The sequence below is a fragment of the Cynocephalus volans genome, chromosome 5, assembly GCF_027409185.1.
Source record: "Cynocephalus volans isolate mCynVol1 chromosome 5, mCynVol1.pri, whole genome shotgun sequence".
NCBI classification, from domain to species: domain Eukaryota; kingdom Metazoa; phylum Chordata; class Mammalia; order Dermoptera; family Cynocephalidae; genus Cynocephalus; species Cynocephalus volans.
This window is the reverse complement of record NC_084464.1, coordinates 149,321,295-149,347,654: the sequence shown is the minus strand read 5'-3', so window position 1 is coordinate 149,347,654 and position 26,360 is coordinate 149,321,295. Positions and strand designations below refer to the sequence as shown.

At 42.2% G+C, this 26,360-nt stretch overlaps 1 protein-coding gene across 3 annotated transcripts; it reads right to left on the bottom strand.

Moving 5' to 3' along the window:
• Positions 1-211: 211 nt before the first annotated feature.
• Positions 212-25,641, bottom strand: IYD (iodotyrosine deiodinase). 3 transcript variants are annotated; one of them, XM_063098056.1, is made up of 5 exons: positions 25,464-25,641; positions 9,794-9,985; positions 7,164-7,323; positions 3,192-3,348; positions 212-394 (listed from the first exon to the last, which is right to left on the bottom strand). In XM_063098056.1, the coding sequence occupies exons 1-5, from the start codon at positions 25,639-25,641 to the stop codon at positions 212-214; spliced, it is 870 nt and encodes a 289-aa protein (XP_062954126.1). The 3 variants fall into 3 exon arrangements, with proteins under 3 accessions (XP_062954126.1, XP_062954128.1, XP_062954127.1); XM_063098057.1 differs by lacking the exon at positions 212-394 and adding an exon at positions 2,319-2,327; XM_063098058.1 differs by lacking the exon at positions 25,464-25,641 and having other exon boundaries at positions 9,853-9,985.
• Between the last annotated feature and the right edge of the window lie 719 nt (positions 25,642-26,360).

Genomic DNA, 26,360 nt, shown 5'->3' with positions numbered 1-26,360 from the left:
CACCATCTACAGAAACAGAACTTATCAGGCTTAAGAAGTGCTGGAGAGTGTGGCAAGGTTTCTTGACACGCAGAGTGGCCGTCCCTGTGAGAGGAAGGGTGGAGACCTGACACTTAGGGAGAGAGCGGCCAGTAGACCCGAGAGGAGCAGATGAGAACTGGAGACAGGAGCAGGGGCGTCATCTTCGGGCACCTCCCAGATGGGCTCCCACCTACACGGTCACCATGATCTGATCCAGAGGCTTCCGCCTGAGGTCGGGCACCGTGGCGTCTTTGCTGGGGTACCCCACGGGGAGCAGCATCAGCAGCTTCTCATGTGCGGGGCGGCCCAGGAGCACCCTCAGACGAGGGCCACAGTTGAGAGGAGTGGTGGTGACAGTCACCAGGCCTGCATTCTAAAGCAGGAGAGGAAAAGGGCAGAAGTCAACAGGCAAAATCAAAGCTCTGCCTCCAGCCGGGGTCGTCCTCACCCCCACTCCACCTGCTTGTCTTACCATTTCCCTGCAGGTGGGTAGCAAAGAGGCTTCCGGCTTATGTAATGAATACCGTGCATGTCACCTGCACTCCTTGACCTCCCCACCCCCACTGTCTTTTAACCAAGCCACGGGAAGCTTCTAGAAGAAGAAAAATACTCTTCTTACTTGTCACGGGTGCTTAAGAAATAGGAATAGTTATTTTATGGAAAGAAATTTGGGGAATCTGACTACACCAAAGGAAAGGCAAAAACAACAGGGTTTTTTCCTTTTAGCTAGGGGGTCAGTCTCCATCCTGGTACAGAACCCAAATGATAAGAGCAGCCCACCGAGCAGTGTCCCAGCCCTGATTCTGCTATGGTTTTCCTACTAAAAGTTCTTTCCCAAATTTCAGATATCTGTCCAGAATCTATAGTTATCAATATTCATAATATTGACATTTCAACCCATATGTACATACATGTGGATCTTAAGTGACTTAATATGGTATCTTGCTAAAGATCTCTCATACTACGTTATTATATACCTTGATTCATAAAGATTTAATAACACCCGAGGGACTGTTCTCAAGAACTATGCATTGAAAAATCTATTGATTTCTTCTTTCTGTCATAAGCTTAGATGTCTCTATTTGATTAGCATTTCTGTTCCTTTATAATGTCCTCTCGTGGTATCTGAATTTGGAATGGACAAATCTTGAACTTTTCATTGAGAAAATATTTACATCTTAATTTGGTGTCATTTTATATATTGGTCAGCTTTCAAAACATAGCTTTTACTCTGTACTAAATTTTGTACATCTTTGGCAGTAGAAATCTGTGAATAAACAGAACATATTAAACAATCCCTCTTACTACTATTAAGCTGGTTTCTACTAGTATTTTATCTTTCATGTTCTTGATGTGAGTACTTTGATCTTATTATGGATCAGGAGTTCTTCACCTGGAATCCTCAGACCCCCAAAGAGCCAAGGATTGAATTCAGCAGGTTTGTAAATTTAGATAGGGGGAAAAAAAGTCTTATATTCATTAACCTCTGGCTGAAATTTAGCAGTTTCTTCAATTATAAACGAAGACAACAAATTACAGTAGTGTTAGCAATATTCTATGACTTTATCACCAATAAAATTCACAGATATTTTCATATCACTTTATAATTGTTATAGATAGCCTAAAACATCATTATGTTCATCATTACTTTAAAATTGTAGACTTGCTGTTAGATCTTGGTATTTGATGTATTCATAAAGTCTTGCGTGTTATATTCTAAACAGCAACGGTAACAGTGAGCATCTATGACTATAGAACCAACCATGCAGCAGTGAATCACCCCTAATGGAAGCGTCTATGTCCAATGATGGAGACGGTGGCCAGGGCATACATTGGGGATAGAGGAAGTACCCCCTCCACTTCCCCTAGCCTCCAAATAATAAGCATCTGAATAGAGACAGTGTGTGGCTTCCACACACTTCCCCAGTGCCCCTCTCTATCTCCCGTGCTTTTTCAATCAGATCCCCAGCTCTCAGCCTGAGCCAGAAAGAAGTTCCAAAGCTGCCTCATTCCACCCAGTCACTGTGCTCCAGATGGGGGCTCCGTGATGATTTTCTTTCCTCCCTCACAAATCACAATCCACCCTCAGAATTATGCCTTACTGGAAGCTAGAGGGCAGCAAACTCAAGGACACAGAAGGCACTTTGTGAGCTGAGCTCGCTCCAGGCTTACTCTGCTTCTTCAGGACCCTAAAACAGATGGTGGTGCCTGCGGTCTGCACTGCACAGTGGTTCCCTTATTTATCTGCCTACACATTCAGGAGGGAAATCAAATGCCAGCTCCTTCACGACAATTTTTCAAGTAATCTAAAAACATGTTTCTCTTTTGTGTAACAGTGACTGTATTTCGTAAGGTGTTACTCAGCATACACGTTTTTCTTTGAGATAGTGAAAAAGCTCATTTGGGGGGGAATACATTGTCCCTTGGAGGTATGATCACTCACTCTTATCTTGTCTGCTTTATTTATTTCATATGTTTACCATTTCTCTTTGTCCCTTACCTGGACCCCAGACCCCTCTACAGTTCATTAGACAAATATCCCTGGTGTCTCCTGAGGAGGAACTGCCATGTAGAAGGAGCTCAGAAAATATTTGTTGAGTGAATGAATTGAGTAGTTTGAAAGGCATACTGGATCCGGCTTCATTTCATGTTAGCGTTGCTCTAGCTACCATGTAGATGGAAATTGCTTTAAGCCCATGATGGTCCTTCTAGTGTGATACAAGGTGAACTCAACTTCTCAGGAAGGAGCGCATGGCAGAGTCCTCCTTAGAGCTTTTCCATCATCCCATCAGCTCATAGTGACAGGAAGCATATCTCAGGAGCTAGTGTCTATGACTTTCAGGCTCTGAAGTTCTTCATGTGTGTCTGCCAAAACCCCTGAAGCTTGTGTTGTTATACATGAAAGCAAGCACGACAATTTTTCAGACCCTGAGATGATGTTACAGGTGAATTTCCAGGAAGAATTCCAGCTCATTGAACCATCATACTCACCAATCCAGGTTTCCAGAGTTGGTTTTCACATTGGATTTAACTTACTTAGGAATTTAGCTTTAGATAAACCGTTTACAAATGTCCCTGAATTAGAAACTCAGCTGAAATGTTCAGGTAAGGCCACCCTTTGGCCCCCAAGTCTCATCTCCCTCCCTGGGGCCTGGTGGGGGACAACATACCTGCAGGGCAGCCAGCAGGATGCCACCAGCAATGGAAACACTGATCTCGTTGTAGTAGTGGATCTTTTTCTTGCCATTTGCAGCAAAACCGTGTACTTGTTTGAAAATGAGAATCAGAACAGGGGCAGTGTCCAAGTACTCTTTAATCCAATTGGTTCTGGTTGGGGGAGGGGGGGAGAGATTTAAGAGAATATTTTCTCTTCATTTTTGTTCTCTTTTTACTACCTTAGCTTATTTATGATGAAAATAAAAACACATGTACTTGTCTTTTATATTTAAATTGACAAAGAGCAGGATTTTTGTTGGTTTGTGTCTTGTTCATCTTTTTCTGTCCAAGGTCACTCAATTCAATCAATGTGTACTGATAAGTGCTTAGTATAGCAGAGCATTTGAAATGCCAAAAGATACAAAGACAGATCCTGAGAGCACGAAGCCAGTATTCAGCAAAATTAACCCTGGAAGTGATATCATGGAAATATAACCCAGGTGCATTGGGAGCCCACCCAAAACTGAGATATTAATTTTAAATTAAAAGGTAGGAAAAAAGTTCCTAGAAATGGCGTCGAGACTGGGCACTGCAGACCAGGTGGAGAAGGGGGTTTGGGGAGGGCAAGGCAGAGCAGAGAGATGCACAAGGCAGAGTTGGGAAGGAGAATGCAAGGCAGGCCAGGGAATTTCCAGAACCTGGCAGGCTGGAGGATGGGTGTGTGGTGAGGGGGCTGGCAGATTACATACAGATTTTCCAGGGTCCTGGACTTCATTTGGTAGATAATGGAGTGTTATCACAGGCTTCTGAGCAGAAGAATCGTTTGATGAGATCTGTTCCAGAAAAAGGTGGATTGGTGTGGGTGAGAGCGACATCACCCACAGGATAGTTTGAAGTAACCACTACAGAGTCATCCCAGAGGGAGAAAAGCCAGCAGGACACCATGGCAATGGCCCAGGCAGGAGGGTGGGCAAGGAAGGGACAGGCTCGGGAGCACTGGGGGAGGTCAGAAGCCAGAAATGACAGAATCCAGTGCAGGAGCAGGTGACGGGGAAGGCAGAGATGACAGTGAGGTTTAGCTGAAATGACAGGGGACAGATAGAAATGCTGTTAGCCAGTTATGGAAAAAAGGAAGGAAACTTTTGTGGCACTGAGAGGCCATTCACGTGAGGTATAAATGTGGAGTTGAAATTTTTGTTCTGGCTCAGAACATATCTATCTTTTATTATTATTATTATTATTATTATTATTATTATTGGCAGCTAGCCAGTATGGGGATCCAAACCCTTGACCTTGGTGTTACAAGGCTGTGCTCTACCCAACTGAGCCAACCAACCCGCCAGAACATATCTTTTTTGATTCCATTACCTTGTCCCATACATTTTGGGAAAATTTTCATTCTAGCACAGATGTTCCAAGGAAAGATAGTCATATATAATCCTATATACTGGATTTTTTCCCTTAGGATATGTTGTGTCATTAGTTAGCAAGAGATGGCCCCCACTCATTTCATTTTTAGCCTACTTATGTTTCACTGTTCACTTGTGTATTTTTCTATGGTTCTTCTTACTCTACTGACATCTATATGCCACACTTTCAAAGCTATTTTACTATACTTCAGGCTGCCTAGTGACATTTGACTGTTAATGATTCTTTTCTCCTTTCAGAGATGGAGAATAGTAATGGTTTAGAAGATAACTCTGGAGCCGAACTAGCTTGGTTGGCCATGTTGGGCAATATACTTAACCTCCCCTGCCTCAGTTTCCCCCTAGATAAAATGTACTATTTCGCACCCAGCTCATACAGTTATTGTGAGCGTGTAATGAGTTAAAATATATAAAGTGGCTTTTAATAATACAAACATCAGAATTTTAAATCGTGGAAATATCGATACAGAAGAACCACTTTTAATCGTCTTTCCTGACTCTCTAGATTAAGTAACAATCTCTTCTCTCTCCATTTACACACCGAATGTGCCTGTAGTGCTCTGAGCAGGCCCTGGAGGCTGCTGTCCAGGGTGCCCACGCACTTCTGCTGCCCCCGGTTGAGTTAAAAGCTATCAGGACAGTGTTGTGTGTTCCCCAAACTGGGCTCTCTTAGATAAACTTGTATTCTATATTGATGTTTCCATGATTTAAAATTCTGATTTTTGTGTTATTAAATGTAATTAAAAGGTGTTTATATATATATATATAGAGAGAGAGAGAGAGAGAGAGAGTAAATAATACAAATTTTTAAAAAATATACATGAAGATTAAACAATTTACCTATATTCTAAGGCAAGGCAATTATTTTTAAAGATTTTCATGCTTATTTACTTTGTCTAAGTAAGCATGCATTGGTATCCAATATTTTTGGTTTATTTATTTTAAGAATTCATTATGATGTCTTATGATGCTAATAAAAAGACAGCAAGGCCTGTTAAAAGAAGGATAACACACCTTCTGACTGGGGTGGAGGGCTCCTGTCTACCAGAGAAGACAAGGTTTGAAAGGTAAATTGGATCCGGATTGTATATTGAGCCTTTAATAACAGTGTGGGATTCAGAGTGGACTGAAACAGGATGACAAGGGACATGTTCACTGGCAATTCAATTTAACAAACATTTATTCAGTTACCTATTATACAGCAGCATTGTGCTGGGTGGTATAAAAGTGAGACTTTTTAAACCTGGGCTCCCTGGACCCCTAGGGTTCTGTGTGTGTGTGTGTGTGTGTGTGTGTGTGTGTGTGTGTGTGTGTGTGTGTGTGTGTGTGTACATATTGTCAGTAAAGAAAGTCTATGACTTAACTAGATTCTTTAGGGTATCTTGGTGTACAACAAAGATTTCTAAAAAATGACCTATAAAATAAGAAGAAAAGTAAACCAATAATTACAATGCTATGCGGTAGTGGCTATTTTAGACGTATAGAAGGTGTATGTCAGGTGCTTTGAGCACATAGATGCAAGAGCAATTAATTCTGCTTCTGTTGGGGAAATCCAGAGAGGGGCAATAGTATTTTGGAGGCATTGTGCACACCTAGAATACATCTAAGTGTAGACACTCAACATTTGCCTGTCCCAGTTTTTCCCATGAATATGCTGCAAGATTTGTGTGTTCTTTATTAACAGCCGCACTTATTCCAGAGCATGGTAACAGGTTACAGCCCCAATTTTGATAGGGTTTAAATCTCTTAGGAGAAAATTGTCCTCTGGGGCCAAGTACATGACAAAGAGGCCCACCTTTTTATCACCTCCCCTGTACCTACTTGGGGAGGTCTTGCAGGACCCTCAAGACTGCGACTTCATTGTCCTTTCTCAGGCTCGTGTCACTGCGGGTGTTGGATGGCTGGTACCACAACCGGCCACTAAAGGCCCACAGCTGAGAGCCAGAGGTCTTGGGCACCTCTGTGTCCTGAGTGCCAGGGCTGGGGCTGGCCTCCCCAGGGCACCTTTTGAGAAGCGAGAGCTGACTCAGCCCCCACTGTCGCTGCTCACACTCAGCCAAGAAGAGACCGGGTGGGGAAGGAGATGACCTCTGAGTAAAACTAGTTACCCGGAATTCCATTCCACCACCTTCCTGGAGAGAAGGAAGCCACACAGTCACTAACACCTAACAGATATTAAACGTGCATAAACCTGTACTTTTAAAAATCTTGTATTAAAACTTAGTAAAATCATTTGGAAGACCTGATCACTTTGGCAAAGCGTAATTTGCTTCACTCAAGATCTTGAGAAGGATTTTACAATCTTATGTTTCAGATGGGTGAAAAGTGAAGTAATTCCTCAAAGTTTCACTGACTGAGCAATGATCTGGGTCAGAGCCTATCTGTTTACCAAACACTCACATGGCAATAAAGTGGCGGGACCTAACTTAACTTCCATAACTCCTCCCAGAGCAAGAATCAAACTGGTTAACGCTCAAAGCAACACCAGGCAACTGCAGCGATAGTTATTTCATGTTAAGAAGCCAAACCAAGCATCCTGAATCCCACCAACACCTGTACCTCAGTTTCCTCAGGTCTGTAACCCATCGGTGCCCCATTCTCTTTGTGTAGTTTATTTTCTCTTCCTCCTCGATGATCTCCCGGATCTTATGCTTCACGTCTGGGTCTTTCACAACCACGAAGGTCCAGGGCTCTGTGTGGGCCCCACTTGGGGCTGTTCCTATCACCCATACAATCAAAATCAGGAATTAAAACTGCAGGAAAGTGTGAGCTTTTTAATTAAGAATACAGATAATAATTCATACTTGTTCAGAATGAAGTTAGATAATCAGGAACACAAAGTACGTGGCAGTGACTCGGTCTTGATGCTGCTGATTCAATGTATCAATGTCACCTGAGGTGTCTCTGAACCCGCTAATCAAGATCAAGGCCAGGAGTACTAGGGCTGTGAGAATTTGTCACTGTTTCCCTCATTTTGTGGGAGAAAATGTCCCTAACTGCCTGCACCACAACCTCTAAGGGAACTCAGAGGGGAAATTCTTTTTTTTTTTTTTTTTAAATGATGACCGGTAAGGGGATCTCAACCCTTGACTTGGTGTTCTCAGCACCACGCTCAGCCAGTGAGCGAACCGGCCATCTGTATATAGGATCCGAACCCGTGGCCTTGGTGTTATCAGCACCGCACTCTCCCAAGTGAGCCACAGGCCAGCCCCAGAGGGGAAATTCTAACAGCCAAAATTCTCCAAAATGTCATTCGTTTTGACATTCTTGAAAAAGGATAAAGACATGAAGCTTATTGGAAATGGCAAAATATAAATGGAAAAATGGTTTTAAAAACACTCCTCAGAGGGCAACTAAACCATAGTGTGTTTTATGCCTATATCAAAGCCATGAGGGTGGCACTGTGGGGTTTGTGGTCTCGTTTAGGGACACACAAGAGTTGGGGAAGTTTTGGTCCTGGGCACTCAACATGCACAACATGTCTCTCTAGTCCCACGGGCTTTGGAACCCTCAGCCCACACCTCGATCAGTTCCAGCATCTCAGAGCAAAGCTTCATGGTGCATCACCTTTGTCAAAGAAGCTTGACTTCCCTTTGAGATTCCAGTGAGGAATCGGGCCAGCTTCTGACCTGGGTGTCACTGCTCAGTCCTAGAAATGTCCCACTGTTCCCAAGATGGACCACAGTGACCTATGGGTGGGGTACGTCAGAAGCAACTATTCCTTCCTTCCTTTCTAATGAGTAGTTTAGTGGAATAAGCTCCACCCGTAAAGAGAGTGAGGCCTGTGGACTCTTGACGAGGTTCTGGTCTGCCACACACCATTCACAATCCTAGAAGGCACGACTGCCTTGTGAAATACAAGTCAAAAGATAAACAGGAGGCCCAAATTTCCACACAGAGTGATTCCAGTTAACTTTGTACCCATTTATTTGTTCACTAAATATTTGTATCTCTAAACCTAAGAAATAAATTTCTCCCTAATATTTTCAGTTATGCTAAATTTAGCTTGACATCATATGTGTACACACCTTCTTGTATATACAGATACAGATATAGGTAAGGGGAAATTTAGTAACAGCTATTAGTTAGATAAAGAACTCAACAGTCTAGTGCAATTGTATTCCTAAATGAAATACAATATTTTATTCTTGCTTCCTTTTAAGTTAGACAGTGGATTCACAATGGGCATGCAGTAATTTCTGCAAATGAACTTAAATGTGATTTATATAGGAAAAAGACTCCAGTTAGAGGAGGCTCTCAAAGAGAGGGCATTCTCTTATATCTCCTCCCCTTTTTCTGAGGCTCTCATTTTTTTCCCTCTGTGTAGACATTAATTTACATTGAAAATGGGTTTGTCTTGCTTTGGTTTACTTTACAAATTCTTGGTAAGTTTTGCTAATTAGAACACTGTACTAGAGCATCATTATGTGTAATATAAGGAAATTTGCTTCCAAAAAGGTGAACGTGTAAGTATGAGCACGTGAGTGTGCATGTGCGTGTCGTACTTTAAAGGGAGGACAGGAAATAAGATGTGTCTCTTCCAATGTATAGTGTGGTATGTTCAGAAATCTTAGTTTTTAATAAAAGTTCAGAAAACTGAATAATTTGGAAACATTTGAAGTGTTGTCACATCTGCTTCCAAGAAGTCTGTAACAGTCAGCATGTAGAAAGTAGAAAGTGAAACAAGCCAGGCACAGGAAGAGAGAGACCGTATTTCCTCATTCATAAGTAAGATAGTAAACACATAAACAAAAGAGAGAAAGATACAACATTCACAATAATACACCAAACGTGCAAGAGGAGAACTGAGGTTACTAGAAACAGGAAGGGGAAGAGAAAGGTGGAATTGGTAAAGGGCCATGAATAGTAGTGACAGTGTTTATTATTGAATATAATAATTATTCTGATTTGAGCATCACATATTGCACAAGTGTATTGGTACTCAATTCTGTACCCCACAGATATGTACAATCAACTATGTTACAATAAAAAATAAAATAAAATAATTTTTAAAATGTAGAAAGTAGAAGTCATTGTTTCTAGCAGTCTGTTGACTCTTGGGTAAGACTTTATAGATAAACATAGACTTTTAGGCTTTATACACCATGTTTGAACTTTAACATTGTTCCAATATTGTCACATCAGTAAGGCCACTGACATTTTCAAAGACCCAAGGTGCAATTACAAACCTGCTGTTTTGATGACATTATCAATGACTTCCATTGGGATTTGTTCATTACTTATGAACCTGACTGATCGTCTCTTACTGAGAAGTTCATAAAATTCCTGGGATCTCTTAGCCATTTCCTTCTCAGGATACCGAGTGTGGGAGAATGGGATATGTTCAACATTTTCCTCTGACTCTTGCCATTCATGAGCATCTGCAAATAAGATCAGGAGGGATAGCAAATTAAATGATCTCTGTTGGTCATAAGGTGGCTACTGGGGAGAAGGATATAAAGTTCTAAAAAATGGCTCTCAGATAATGAGCTCCAAAAAATTTTTTAAAAAGGAAAAGTAAAAGAAAACAAATAGATCTACAGAATCCTGATCACTGATCTTGACTATCCAGACTTGCTATAAATCAAGAAAAATTTTTTTTACCTGCAGAAAGATGAGACATTCAAATTTCTGTTAATAGAGAACTAGATGACTTGTAACAATCTCCCATCAGCTGAAATCCATTTGCATCACTAACTAAGGCATTTTTTAAAGTTCTTTTAAAACCATTGACCTGACAACATAGTAAGAAATTCTCAGGCCAAAGCTGAAGGGAAAATACAAACCTACAGAGATAAATAAGCACAGAAGCTACATTTTCCCTGGTTATATTTTCCAATTCCTACATATTTGAATTTCCATTGTATCTTCAGGGATCAAGGGTGACAGAAATCAAAGACCAGGCCCACATACAATGGGAAGTCTAAAAAGCTTATTAAGTCTAATAAGACCCCAAAGCTACATCCTTAGGAAAAGCATGAATCATAAATTAATCATCCTTCAAGGGCTTATATCATTTTGGTGGTTCCTGCTTCAAACCTAAACTTGGAATAACGTGCACCTGCCTGAAAGTACCCCAGTTGCCTACCAGAAGCAAATGCCAATATACAAATAATTTAAAATACAATTACCAGCGACCCACCAAATGCAATGAGACACACAAAGAAACAAAATATCTTGAGCAAGAAGTAGCAGAATCAATTTTTAAAAACAGAGTCAAATGCCCAAAGTCTCCAAATATTGGAATTATCAGACTCAGAAGATAAAACAGCTATGATTACTATGTTTAGAGAAAAAACCCCACAAACTTATATAAATCTGTTGTGTTTAGGAAAGAATAAAAGATGACACAGAAAAAAGGAAAAAAAGGGACTGGACAGTTAGCTCAGTTTCTAGAGTGCGGTGCTGATGACACCAGCATCAAATGTTTGGATTCCCTTACCTATCAGCTGCCAAAAAACAAAAACAAAAACAAACAAACAAAAATACGAAAAAAATAGAACTTCTAGAACTGAAAACTAATAAAATTAAAAACTGAAAGGATGGGTTAACTAGCAGGTTAGACTACCTAAAGAAAGAATTACTGAATTGGGATATAAGTCAGAAGAAAATATTTAGAATGGGGTAAGCAGACACTAAAAGATAGAAAATCTAGAAGAAAGAGCAAGCAAAAATAGAGCACAGTGAGAATGTCTAGTATACATGTGATCATAGTCACAAAACGAGATAAGAATGAGAAAGTGGCTGAGGCAATATTTGAGAAGATAATGCCTGAGATTTTCCCAGAACTGATGAAAAATACCAAATCTATAGATTCAAGAGGCCCAGCAAATTTTAAGCAGTATTAAAGAGAAGGAACCCATGCCTCTTACAATCAGATATAAAATCTTAAAAGCAACTAGAGAAAAAAGATCACCTCCAGAAGAACAGTAAAAGTAACTGATTTCTTAGCAACAAGAATAATTGCATTGAATATGCATGGATTAAATGCTCCTGAAAAAGACCAATAAGTTTTTTAAAAGTCCAGGTATGTTGTTTATTAGAGACACATCTAAAACATAAAAATATAGAAGGGTTGAAAGTTATACCACGCATCATGGTCGAAAAGTTATATTGCTCATCACATAACTGTATCAACATCAGATGGAAGAAGAATTACGGCAAAAAGTGTTGTTGATAATAAAAAGGGTCACTTGATAATAATAAAATTTAATTTACTGGAAAAACATAATTTTAAATGTGTATGTACTTATACTACAGGACCTCAGGATAGAATTTCAAGAAATGTAAAAATTTACAATCACAGTGAAAGATCTTAACATATCTCTCTTAGTAATGATAGAATAAGCAAAAGAAAAAACTCAGTAAGGGTACAGGAGGTTTGAGCAAGGAAATTGGCAAAGGTGTCCAAATGGACATATATGGAATACTACACTAAACAACTACAGAAAACACATTCTTTTTAAGCAGACTCAAAACATTTATAGAAATTGGACATACATGGACCAGAAAATGACTTTCAATACATTTTAAAGATTCAATATATAATGATCTCTGACCATAATGCAATTAAGCTAGAAATAAGTAATAAAAAACATAAAAAAAAGAAGATCCTTAATGGAAATTAAGATACATTTAAAAATGAAAATATAAAATTATTACATATTGAAAAAATCTGTGGAATTACACTAAAGTATTATATTTAGAGGGAGATTTAAAGCCTTAAATACATTAGATAGAAAGAAACCCTGAAAATTAATGAACTAAAAATTTATTTCAAGAAATTAGAAAAAGAATAGGCAAATAAAAGATAGAAGAAAATAAATGTTAAATATGAGATATTTAATATATGAAAAGGACAACAAACATACAATAGGGAGAAATGTCAAAACCAAAGTTGGTTCTCTGTAAAGGCTAATGAAACTGACAAACTTCTGGCAAGATTGATCAAGAAAAAAAGCACAAATAACAAATATCAGGAATGAAAAAGGAGACATCACTACAGATGCTACTGTCATTTAACCAACAATATGAGAATATTATTATGCCGATATATTAGAAAATTTATATAAATTTGACACGTTTCTAGAAAACATAACCTACCAAAACTAACTTCACAGTAGAAAACTGAAAGGTCTCGTAACCATTAATTAAGCTGAATTAGTAGGTAAAGATCTTCCTAAAACAGAAGGAAACTCCAGGCCCAGATAGCTTCATAAAGGAGTTCTACCAAACATTCACAGAAGGAATTTTCCTAAACTTTCTCAAACTCTTTCCAATAATAGAAAATGAGGGAACACTCTCCATCTCATTTTATAAGACTATCATAATCTTGTTACCAAAACTTGACTAGGACATTAAAAGAAAGAAAAACTATAGGCTTGTATTAGTCCATTTCTGTTGCTTATAACAAAATACATGGAACTGGGTGATTTATAAAAAAAGGAAATTAATTGCTTACAGTTTCTGAGGCTGGGATAGTCCAAAGTCCAGGAAACACATCTGTGAGAGCCTTGGTGGTGGTGATAGTAATGGCAGCGTATCACATTGCAAAAATGGTGGAGCAGAGAGAGCAAGAGAGAGACTAATCTCCTCATTTGCTCTCCTTTTGAAGCCCTTCAAACCAAACCCAAGGCCACCATTTAATCTACTCATTATGGCATGGTCCTACAATCTAATCAACTCTTCAAGGCCCCACTGATGAAGTTTGGATGTGTTGTCCCCTCCAAAACTCATGTGGAAATTTGATCCTGAATGTGGCCGTGTTGGAAACTGATTGAGTCATGGGGGCGGATCCCTCATGAATGGATTAGTGCTCTCCCTGAGGGAGGGGGGAGTAATGAGTGAGTTCTCGCTCTATTAGTTCCCACGAGAGCTCGTTGCTTAAAAAGACCCTGGCACCTTCTCTCTCTCTCTTTCTTCCTCTTGCCATATGATTTGCTTCTACCCGCTGGCTGCCTGCCGCATTTCCGCCATGAGTAGAAGCAGCCTGAGGCCCGTGCCAGAGGCAGCCAAATAAACCTCTTTTCCTTATAAATTACCCAGTCTCAGGTATTTCTGTTATAGCAACACAAAACAGACTAAAACACCCACCTTTCAATTACCGTAATAGGATTTCCCACCCTCAACATTTACAGTGGGGATTCAGTTTTGAGGGGAATATTCAACTCAAGGCAAATCTCAACTTTCTCACAAAAATAGATACAAAAATCTTTTTAAAAAGTACTAGTAAATGGAATCCAGCAACTTAAAAAAAAATACATCTTGGTCAAGTTGGGATTATCCCAGGAATGCAAAGCAAATTTGGCATTAGAAAAACAATCAATGTTTTCTGTCATATTAACAAGCTAAGAGACAAAAACCATAAAATTATTCCAATACAGGGCTGGCCAGTTAGAGTATAGTGCTGATAACAGCAAGGTCAAGGGTACAGATCCTTGTACCAGCCAGCAGCTAAAAAAGAAAAAGAAAAAAAAATTCCAATAAAATTTGACATTCATCTCTTAGTAAATTTGGAGTAGAAAAAAACTTTCTTAATGTGATAAAGTCTAACTATAATGCTGAAACTTTAAAACCCTTCCATCAGAGATTGAGAACAAAAAGATATTGAATGTTTTCACTACAATTCTAAATATGAGACTAATTTTTTAAAGCTTTTAGAAAAAAATATAGGAGAATATCTTCATGACCTTGGAGCAGAGATTGATGTCTTAAACAAGAAACAAAAACATTAATCAAGAGAAACAGACTAATAAATTTAACTACATAAGATATACCATTATATCTGCCTGTTTCTGCCACTCTGGTTTTTCCCATTGCCTTTTTGTTCAGAGAGTTCTGGAAGCTTATCATCTGTAGCGCAAGAACTTACAGAAGAGGGTACTTCAAAAAGTTAATGGAAAGATTCGTACTATCCTTACCTCTATTTTTTCATGAACTTTTTGAAGAACTCTCATATATCTCACACCTTGAACTGTATGACAGAAGACAATTCTTTGTTACTTTCTTCTCTGAGTAGAAACAAATCCACTTTGACTGCATTCATTAGCTGATGTCATCGTTCTGGTGATGGCTGTTGGGATTGTGGTGGTGGCATCTACTAAAGGATTTTCACTTCTGGTGGTTATTAGTTAGGTAGTTTTTATCAACCCTCCAAGCTAAAGAAAACTAAAATCCTTAGTAAAATATATTTTAAACATTTTCTTCTATGCATTGAAAAGCTAATCTGTGACTGTGGGGAATAACATCCAGAATCTAGGTGAAGGTTAATACCTGGAAAAGTATACCAGGACTCAAAATCCTAGAAGACATTTTCCAATTACCAAAAAACAGCTGTGAGGCTAAGCTGAGATAAAAGATGGTGACAAAAGTCAAAACCCCCAAGCTACTCAGAGCTGGTAGCCTGATAGCCCCCACATGTTAAGCTGGGATCTTGAAGGTCTACATTCCCATGGGAAGCATGAATTTTAAGTAAACCAGCCCTAGTATGTACTTGCAGCCTAAGGTAATATCACCTGAGTGATCTAGGGAACCACAGCCCTTGACTTTAGGCTAAACAACTGGTAGGTGCAAAAGTGAATTTTCCACAGGAATAAGTATCAGTATCCTAGACCTCAGAAGGTTTTTGTAAGTTTCCAAAAGAATGACAAGCATTCAATTAAAGATAACAATAAATTCAAGAAAACAAGAAGTCATGAATAAGAACCATCAAAACCATTGGCATCAGAAACAAACCTACAAAAACTTATGATACTGGAATTATCAGACAGATTAGAAAACATCTGTGATCACTATGCTCAAAGAAATAGAAGACAAACTTGACAATTCTGACAGGAAAAAGGAACAGCAACTTTGAAAAAAGAATCAAACAGATCTTCTAGAAATAAAAATTACAGTAACCTAAATTAACTATTCAGTTAGTAGGTTTAACATCAAAGTAGGCACAGCTGAAGAGAAAATGAATCAATGGGAAGATAATGTCTTCTTATCTGCCCAGAATATAGTATAAAAAGACAGAAAGATAGAAAATATGAATGAGAAAGTAAAAGATAGAAGAGAATACAGTGAGAAGGTCTTTCCATTTGATCAGAGTCCTGGAAGGAGAGGAGAGAGAGAGAATGAGGCAGAAATAATATTTGAAGAGATAGTGGTTGAAATGTTTCCAAAATTGGTGAAAGACACCAATCCACAGATTTAAAAACTCAGCATCATCTAGAAAAAGTGAATATAGGTGTACCTAACATGTTTCTACTTGGGTTCTCCGGGAAGCAGATTCTGAGACGGAGTCTAGTGTGGGGGATGTTTCTAGGAAGTATCTTCAGGATCAAAACATGTTGAAGGGAGAGGCAAGAAGCAGCATTGTTTGGGCCAAGGAAGCCAAACCTCAGCGCCAGCCTGAGACAGCATCGGCCAACAGGGCAGCAACAGCAAGGGCTACTTTGGAACTAAAATAGCCTGGCAGAGTTGTCCCAAGTTAAGCCTCAATGGCTGGGCCTTTATACCCCTTCCCCAGTCAGTCATTGAATGTGGGCCACCTTGGAAAATCAGGATCTTGGGCAAGGTAGCTGTGTGCAGCAAAGACGATCCCTGGAAGAGGTGACCACACTCCCAGCAGCAGGGGCAGCAGACCCTTCCTTAAAGGGGAATCTGGGAGGTACATTGCCATGCCCATCGTGCTATGACCTTCAGTGCCACGTGTACCCCAGGCACAGAAATCCATGCACATGTGTACAAGGAGACAAGTATGAAAATGTTTGTAGAAACATAGTTTATAGTAGCTGAAACGTTCATCAACAGTAGAGGGCATAAATTGTGATCATAAAATGGAATGACAGCAGTAAAAATGAATAAACTCCAGTTACCTGCATAACCTGGTGACTCTTACAAATATAACGGTAAGCAAAAGAAGCAAGTCAAAAGAATATAAATTGTATGATTTTATTGTTTAGGAATTCATATATGGGTGATACGACTATACAGAAAGCAAAGAAATAATTCCCAGAAAATTCAAAATAGTAGTTACTTCTGTAGGGTAGAGAAGAGGTTGTGACAGGGAAGGGACATATGGGGGTGTATGGAGTGCTGGAAATGTATATTTCTGAATCTAGGTGATAATTCTATGGGTTTTTTGCTTTCAAATTATTTGTTGGGCCATTCATCTGTTTTATACACATTATCAGTAAATGTTATTTCACAATTAAGAATTTTTTCAATGAGAAGGCCACAGAGATTAATTATCAAAAGGAATCAAGGATAGAACAACGGACCAGACTGTTAAATAAGACTTCTGAAGGACGAGTGCTTGACACTCTCAATGCAGTCAAAGTTCAAGTTTGGCAAAAGCAGGTAAAGCATAGATGTAGTGGGAACTTGGACCTTTCATGATAAATTTCTTGCCATGTTACCATTTGCCGAAGTACAAGAGCAAAACCAGTGTTATAAAATTCCTGTTTCACATTTAAAATATCAGGCTGGCCGGTTAGCTCAGTTGATTAGTGTGTGGTGTTGCTAACACCAAGGTCAAGGGTTCAGATCCCTACACCTGCCAGCCACCAAAATTTAAAAAAAAAAAAAAGGGCAGGGGGAACCTGAATTTAGAGACTGGGAAACCCAACAATGATGTTAGCAGGTACCATTGTTGGCTCCTGGTGATTAGTGAGGAAACTTCTTTTTACATTTTACTATCATTTACAGTTTGGAGCCCAGACTGCACACATTTGGTTAGAAGGAAGGAGGTGTGATGCAGGAGTGGAAGCAAACACCTATCAGCTTTCTAGCAATCAATTCTGAACTAAACGCAGATGTCATCAATGTCATAATGACAACCCTGAATGTTATCAGATGTGTCAATAAAGACTTTGAACATCAATGATACTTTCAACATCACTTAAGTCTGACAACCTCTATAGTTAGTAAGGGATGTAGGAGCTGATGCGTTAAATGCTTCCTTAACTCTTTGAAAGGTAAGTTATTATCTCTTAGATCCATCCAGCATTTGTATAAACTGAAGGCAGCTAGGGGCATGACTTGTCAGTGTCTGTGGCGTCTGAAGTCCAAGGCAGTGTAGGGACTAAGGGAAAACTTTACTCTCACCGCCCAAAGGTTCTCTGAAAATGAACTGACAAAAGGCAGATTAATAGGAGAAAGGCATGAAAAATTTATTTGATCATAGTTTTATGTGACATTGGAGCCTCCTTCAGAATCAAGACCCAAAGATACAGGGCAAACTGTCCATTTTTATGCTTTATGCTTAGGTTCTATGAAGCAGGGACAGCACTGGAGAAATGGGATCAAAAACTATGATCTGACGGTAACAGACTGCGTGGGACACCCAGCAAGGCCTGTTTACTCAGGTTTTTCTTTGCCTCACTGTCCTTATTCCAGGGTCTGGGGCAGGACACTTTCTGAAAGCGGGGTCTTATGACCTACAATCAGACAAGGTACACCAGAGAATTTCTTTATGGCTAGCTCCAAGACAGAAAGGCAGGGGAAAGATTAGAGGGTAATTTTAGTTTTTATGGATGGTTTTGGGGAAAGTGCTTCTGATTTCTATGACCCTTATCAAGGAAGAGAGATTCTAATTTCTATGACTTGTCTCGGGAGAATGAGGGTGAAGAGACAAGAGCGTACGAGATGTTCAGAGGAAAACATTTCTTCTGAAGCCTCCACTTTGGGGTGTTGTTTTTTGAGCCCCAACAGTAGGGCCCCTAACCCAGCAGAATGAAGCAGGCTACTGCCTGAGCCTTATCAGCGCCGGCCATTATCTCTGACCAGGGCCAACAAATGGTCCTTATCACCTGTGCATGGGATTGTCCCATGCGGCCCTCCCCAGCAGCAGCACACAGCAGGGCCTCCATTCCTGGAGCCTCTCACAGGGCAGAAGGTCTACTTTCTGCCTGGGGAATGGGGGCAGCAGGGCCAGGCTAGGAGCACAGCGTGCTTGCACAGAGAGACAGCTCCAGAGGGAATGACGTGACAGTGACCAAACACAAAAGTACCACTTCTCTCCCTCCCCTGGAGCGCCTGACTGCCCCAGGAATGGGGCCCTCACCAAGACGAAAGAAAACAGCCTCTGTAACTCCTTTCTTTTCCTGCCTCCACCCTAGACCAGTTTAAAGCCACTAGGGATTCATTCAAGCTCTAAAGCCCAAGTATTCCCAAGCAAATGAGTACTAGTACGGTCTGCTTTTTAACATCAATCTTGTGCTGCCACACTTGGGATTCGCTATTGATATCAATGGCAACCTGCTTTGTAACATTGCTTCAATGCCAAGGAATCGCTAAATAGCTCCACAATTAGGCTGAGCCCACCAATTAATTCTAGGTCACTTCTATCCTTTCACGTTTATCATGGAGCTGCTTTTCTGGCTGCATCTTTAAATAAATTGCTTCTGTATTTTTGCAATTCTACTTCAAAATCTTTGCAAATGGGCCAAATACTTACTAACTATGAAACCAAAGACCCGTCATCCTTGTTCCCACCCTGTAATTTTGGGGGAGGTTTGAGGAGCAGCATTACTAAGGATGGGGGTGACACAGCTCTCTCTCTCAGCTGACGGATTCTGAAGGTGGGGACAGGAGGAACCTCAGGGCTTGACACCCTCCCTGACAATACCTTTTTCTTTCCCAACTATGGCAGCAGCTGCAGCGTGGTGGCTCCGCTTCCTGCTGCGGACTCTCTGTCATTCGGCTCCCTCTAGCTTCTATGCTGATTGATTATTTCCCTAGCAGCTCTCAGGAGGATGGGGCTGTCCCGATGGACAGACCTTGAATAGAAAAATGCTATCCTGATGGGATTCAGGAAGCTGATGGGGGTCAGGACACACTACCCCCAAACATGTCACCTTGGCATATTGAAAACATACTGAAAACAGCAGGAGCAAGAGGGTCTCTCTGACCTTCCCCCACTCTTTTTGGCTGAAGCAGGTCATAAAACCTAGGAAGGACTTCCTGACCTTCCCCTGAGGCAGGTCAACAGACCCTCATGTGAGAGGTGCCCCCATACTCAGAGGAAAGAAACATCCTTATTTCCAAAGACACAGGGATGGAGAAGGATCTGTACAAACAGGCCTTGCTAAGTTCTCGTGGTTATTGATTGATTGATTGATTTTTTAAATTTTTTGGCTGCTGGCTGATACGGGCATCAAATCCTTGACCTTGGTGTTATCAGCACCATGCCGTCCCAAGTGAACTAACTGGCCACACCTCTCCCAGTTTATTACCATTAGATCATACGCCCTTCGTCTCATCATACATCTACAGGCTGTCCACTCTTCATCAAACTTTCCATAGAAATAAACAGGTTTAACTGTTTCCTCAAGTCATGTCCTTATGAAGGCTCCCATGTCACATAAGACTTGTGTTAAATAAATTTGCACGCTTTCGTGTTGTTCATCTGACTTTAGTTATAGGGGCCTCAGCCAAGAACCTAGACCGGGTAAGAAAAAGAAATGTATTTTCCCCTACAAAGCAATGGAGTGAGGTTAACAGAATTTTTTCTGTGCCCCTTCATCACTTCATGGTACCCCAGTGTCCTGTGCTGATCTTAACTCTGCCCTAGTGGGACCCACCCAGACTTGATCTCAAGGACAATGTCTTTGTTCAAGTCCTTTTGCTTTATCTTCTCACATCTGCAGTTACCTGTCCTTTGTCATAAAACCTTAAGGTCTTACAGGGTCTCAGCAAACCAGCCTTTTAAATTAGCCATGCAAAAGTATTAATGGGTGCGTGTGGAAAAGGCTGATGAATACAGGACAAAGCCGAACGGACGGCTTCCCATAGTAAGGGAGGACTATGCTGGCCAAGCTCAGTTGCTCTGAGCAGAGTAGAATGCTGACTCTGCATAGAATGTTTGTCAGTGGTGTGTGGGGAAAGCGGCTCTCTGGGGGTGGGAGGAAGATCCCAGTTTCATAGCACTTGCCAATATCCATGGTATAAATATTCCCATCATGGCCTGACTTCAAGCTACTGATGATTTAACAAATGGCCCTGAATTTTTAACAATTGGCTCTTGCTGGTCCTCAAAGGCTAGCTCTAGCACACCTCTTCGTTGGGCAGCATGAAGTTCAGGAACTGCTGGACTTTCAGGGGTGTGAGTGATTGACATCGTCTGCAGGAGCAGTGTCACTCAACTGAGACTGCTGTGCACTGGTGGTACTGAGGAGCTGGCACTGGAGTGAGTCCATCCTTGGCTGGCTGACTTTCAGCAGCAAGAGGCTGACGCTGATTGGTTAGCTAGCTAAGCTGGTCTTGAGGTGTGTTCTCAATGACGCATTGAAGAGGTTGGGAACTAGTTCTGACAGCTACTGGTTACCATGGGTACGTGACAATCTGTCCTTTCTCAAGTCTATAGGAACATTTTTATTCTCAGGCATTCCCCACACTGGATAAAAATCTTAACACAAGCTTTTCTTAGCACAGGCTGGACAATCTGGGACACTTAATCAAAATTTCAGTTTGAATAGTGGCTTTTGGATGGCCAGTGACATTGAGTGCAGAAAAATCCCCCACTGACATTAAAACGGACACATTGTGATGATGTGTTTTCTACGTCTTTTTCTCCTTTCCCATTTCCATGCTCTTATATGAATCTTGGCCTAACTAGGGAATGTGTCTGTAGGATTTTCAGCTCATTCTAGTGAAACAATCTGTGGGTTTCTCTTTGAGATAAACATTGGTAATTTCTGCTACAGATAAACAGGGAACTGAAAGCACGAACAGGACACCATGCTTGGCTTGTCCCCAAAGAAGGTCTGCCTCTTACCTCTAATAAGCACGATGGTCTCCCACTCTGCTCCCCAAACCCATGCACCTGCTGATTCCCCAACCTACATACATGGAGCAGGAATTCTTTGTGAGTCAGAGCTGGAGGAGTTTGGGTTGGTACTCACATTTTCCTTAACTCACACTGGCATGGCCTACAATACTTATTTTATTGTTCTGTATCTTGTTAATATTCAAAATGGTTTGAACCTGGTGTCTATTGGCAACCATCAAAACCATCTCCAGAAGGGAGAGAATCAAGATGGTGGAATAGATGGTCCCCAGCGTCACTCTCCCACAAATCAACCAATTTACAACTACAGAAATGTAACAACAGCCAAGCTGGGGCCACTAGAGCTCAGGCAAAGAGGAGGAGAGACTGACGGAACGCATGAAGGCGTGAGAAGCCTAGATGAGAGAAAGAAGGCACCACTCTGACTGTTTTAAGCCCCAACCATTTCAAGGCTGGGACTGGTGAGCACATGGAGCAAGAGCTGGCAAAAGCTGCAGCTGCGCCCTTCCTTTGAAGTTACTTGGAGACTGCCGGGGAGAGGAGGGCCTTGGTGGCCCCCAGGCCAGCAAGGCCACTGACAAGATTCCCATGGACCCACATAGGAGCAAGGGGCCACAGACAACTGAGAAAAGGAGCCACTCAGAGGCTGGGGAGTTATCGCAAGGGACTGGCGCATGGCCCATCCCATGGCAAGTGTTTAGAGTGTGTGTGTGTGGGGGGGGAGATGGGTCCACCAAGGGAACACTGGGGTACAATAGGAACAGCTGATCTACCTCCACTCAGCACAGGACCACTCAGTGGAGACTGGTCAGGAATACAGAACTGCAGCGAGTGCAATTTGCTGAAAAGACACAGGCCCAGACCACAGTTTCCACACAATGCAGGTGTATGACCTCACAAGGCCTGGAAGTGCTTACAAGGTCAACAATTAAAACCTGAGCTGCACCAAAAGCCTTCCCCAGAGAATCAGCAGCAAAGCAGCAATTTAGCCCAACCACAGAGCTCAAGTGTTGGTCGCCACGGGAAGTTCCCCCATTTTAGAAGTAAGCAAAGGACAACAAATTAGTTCCAGTGCAGAGATTAAGTGGTGGGGGTAGCTAATAATCCAACACAGAACTGAAAGAAAAAACAAAATACCGACAAATCAGAGACAAAGTTCTGATATTAACTGGTAAAGGTCTAACACCACCAAAGAACCCCCATAAAACCTAGAAGAGCTGGAAGACCCTGGCCTCCTGAGCCAGGGTGAGGGGGGCCCGAGGGCCTCAGCCATGTCCCCCTGATGTCTGCATCCACCCCAGCTACAGCTGAGCCTCTGCAGAAATCCCCCAGGCTTCCAAGCCACTGTAGGGGACAATGAGGGCCTCAGCCACACACCCCCCACATCCTCATCCAGCCCAGTGATGACCAAACCTCTGCAGAAGCCCCCAGGCCCCTGTGCTGGAGTGGGGGGCGCCAAGGGCCCCAGCCACAGTTCCTCAACGTCCCGGTGACCTCTTAGCCACTGCTGGAAGCCCCCTGGGCTGCCAAGCCAGAGTTGGGGGGCACGTGCCTTGGCCATGCCCCCTTACCCTCCACAACCAGGCCAGCAAAGTAGCCCACGTCAGGCCAGTCCAGCAGTCCCCCACTGCTTCGTCCCCCTACCCACCTCCCCAACTGCTCTGCAACAACATCTTAGAATGTAAAATAATAATAAATAAATAAAATTTTAAAATAAACTATATATTACATTGCAAAAACAAACAAACAAATAAATAAAAGTTTCCCTCTGGGATTAATTATATATAAAAAAAAAAATCTCCATTTTTCTTCATTAATGGAATCTTTTCTCCTTTTCAATTATTCCCTGCTCAATCCCTTCTGAACCTAGAGTAAGATCCCTACTTAGACTGTGTCCTTCCAACCCTTGGCTAAGAGCAGGGACTTGGGTGACAGAGGAGCCTGAGTTTAAACGTTGTTCTCACTGCGTACCTGTGTGACCTTAGCATGTGTTGCTGTGTGAACAGAAGCTCCAACTAGAGACCTGGGAACTCTACCTTCAGGCCAGGTTTGCTGTAGCTGCTGAGGAGGAACTAAGACTGTTCAGTTCATCCCTCTGTATAAAGGTAAGAGAAGGATGAGGATGGAAGGGAACAGAGAAACCAAGAGGCAGCAGATTCTGCAAAAGAGAATAGCTGGGTAGAGACCCAGAGTAAGGCCATACAGCTCTGCTCCGAGCTGCCAAACTTCAGGCCCAGCCCAGGCACTGATTCTCCACCAGCCTTACCAATCCCCCTTGTGTCCTCAAGCCCCTTGGGTCTCCAAATCCAATGCATGCTCCTGATGACCTCTCAGGAAACTTTAACCCTACTGGCAACCTCCTGCCTCCTCTGCTCAAGACCATTCTCCCATGGGAAAGGCAGCCCAGCAATGAATGTGCCTGGACACTAGAGCCGGACTGGCTGGGTTCTGGCTCTTCCACTACATTCTAGGGCAGGTGACTTACCTTATTTGGGCCTCAGTTTTCTAGTGTGTGTGATGGGGCTAATAATAGTGCCTACCTCGTTGTATTGCCATGGAGATGAAATGATTTACTATCTGGAAGACATGACGCTGACTGGCTACAGTAGTGCTCTATAAGGGGTGTCCCCCAGGTTCTAGCCTCAGCCTTCTCCCTAGCAATGCCACTTCATGCATTCAGCAGTTCTCCAAGGATGACCTCTGTGCTGGTGACTCTCCAGGCAGTGTCTGTGGCCTGGATCCCTCACCTAGACTCCTCCCTTTCTTTTCTGCTTAGATATGTCACCATCATCTCAAATCTAACATGTCTTTGATGAAACTCAATGCCTTCCCTTCAACTGGATCCTCTTCCCCTCCCCCAATTATGACAGAGTCATTCTGGCCCTTTCAGCCTCCACATCTCACCCTCTCCTCCTTCTCCCAATATCCAATTAGCCACCAAGCCCCGTTGTTCTTCCTGTAACTTCACTCAGACCCACCCCTTCCTCTGCATGCCCACTGCACTGCCATTCGTGCCGTCCTTCCCAGAACAAATTGTTACATGGCTTCCCAGCAGATGTCCCCTTGTTTAAGGGGTGAATTGGCATTGCGTGCAAGAGTAAGAGGCAGCCCTGCTAAGAGGGTCAGCTGCACACCCCACCCCCAGTCCTGAGGTCAGGACGACTCATGCATCCCACATACACACCCACTCACACTTCCAGGTGGTCTCTATTTGGGGGTAGGAGTGTCACTGAGAATCACAGAGCTTCTTCCAAATCGGGTCCATCCCACAAACCCAGCTCGGACAAAACTTCTCCAGCACAGATTGCTCAAGCCTCCCCACCCCCTAGACCTCCTCCACCCTACCTTGCTCCGTCATCACCTCTTTTTTCTAAGGCCAGCCATAACCTAGCCTGCTCTCGATGCCCCATGTCCTGCTCACCTCTCCCCAGGTGCTCCCACCTTCTCAGTGTCCTTTCCAGGCACCCACCCCGAGCTTGTATTCTTTCTGCTCCTTTTACCTGACATGCCTCCTACCCACTGCGTTTCACATCTTATTAACCCTCAGGCCTGCTTCGTCCTTTCTTAACTGCCCCGTTGCACCCCTGAGCCTATCCTAAACACCAGTTTATTTCCTCGTGGCTCTCTCTGGACCCTGGTATCATCTTGTCCACTGCACTGGACAATCAGCTGCTGGAGGACAGAAGCCACTCTTGTCTCTAACCCACAGGGCCTGGCACAATGAAAGGAAGCAAACCCCATCGCAGATGCCACTTTGTAGATTTCAAAGATCTCTATCCAAAGCTGACCACTTCCCAGTGCCCACTGTCAGCCTGCGATGAGACCCTTCAGAAAGATTTGAACAACCAGAACAGGGATGGAGCCAGGGAAAACTTCAGCTCCTCAGCAGCTATTTTACTGAATATACAAAATACAGGGGGATTGGTGCCAGCAGGTGACAGGCTGATGACCTGAGAGCAATGATCTGTCACACACAGGTTTGGCCTGCATGTGTTTCTTCCCCTTCATAAGCCCTGCTACCAGCTTACACACATTATGAGAATCCATGATGGTGGAGTTAAGCAGCATTGCCCTGGAGTCTTTACCTTCTTCCGTTTGGTGCAGGTCAGTGCTGTCTTTTAAGTCTCCATCCACCCAGGGGTGAGCGTCGGCCCTGGCTCTAGGCTCCCTGCTCTTTCTCTCCATGCTTCTATCAGCATTTTTAAAGATCCACACAATCCAAATGCAGACAACTGCTACCAAGACTGGAGTCAGGATCAACATGGTCTGGGAGTCTGATCCCGAAGGTGTGCACGCTCCCTACACTGGTATTTAAACAAAGAGACGGGAATGGGGGATGCCGGGAGATGGAAGGAAGGAAGAGAGAGGTGTGCCAGGGGAAGGCACAAAGCGCAGAGCTCTGCAACTCTGTGAGGACTTTGCAAAGGAGCAAAGATCGAAGTCCTGTGCGTGTGGGATGTGCTGTGGGTTTGGTCATGCACCAGTGCATTCACTTTTTAAAACTGTGTGATCGGTATATTCCTAGACAGTAATTGCCAGGGTCTGAGTGAACACTTTGACGCACTAGATCTCACCAGCAGTGGCAAAAGGCATTCAGTCTTCCTCCTGTGTAACTTCTCCTGGGAGCAATACATCTTCTACTTGCCTGAAGCTAGGAGTCACCTAGAGAATTTGTTTTTATTTTTAAAATTTTTTAAATTATTCTTAAAAAATTCTTTTTTATTTTTTGAATTGAAACATAATTGATTATACATGTTTACAGGGCACAGAGTTGACTATCAGTATTTGTATGCAGTATGTGATGATCAAATCGATATTATTAGCACGTTCATCATTACAAATTGTAATTACCCTTTGTGTCCCCTACCTAATTACTACTTAACCGCCCCTGCCCCTTCCCACCTTCAGTAACTGTAGGTCTGTTCTCTCCTTAAAGTTCAACATTTTATTGTGGTCTTTCTTTCTTTCTTAGCTCCCACTTG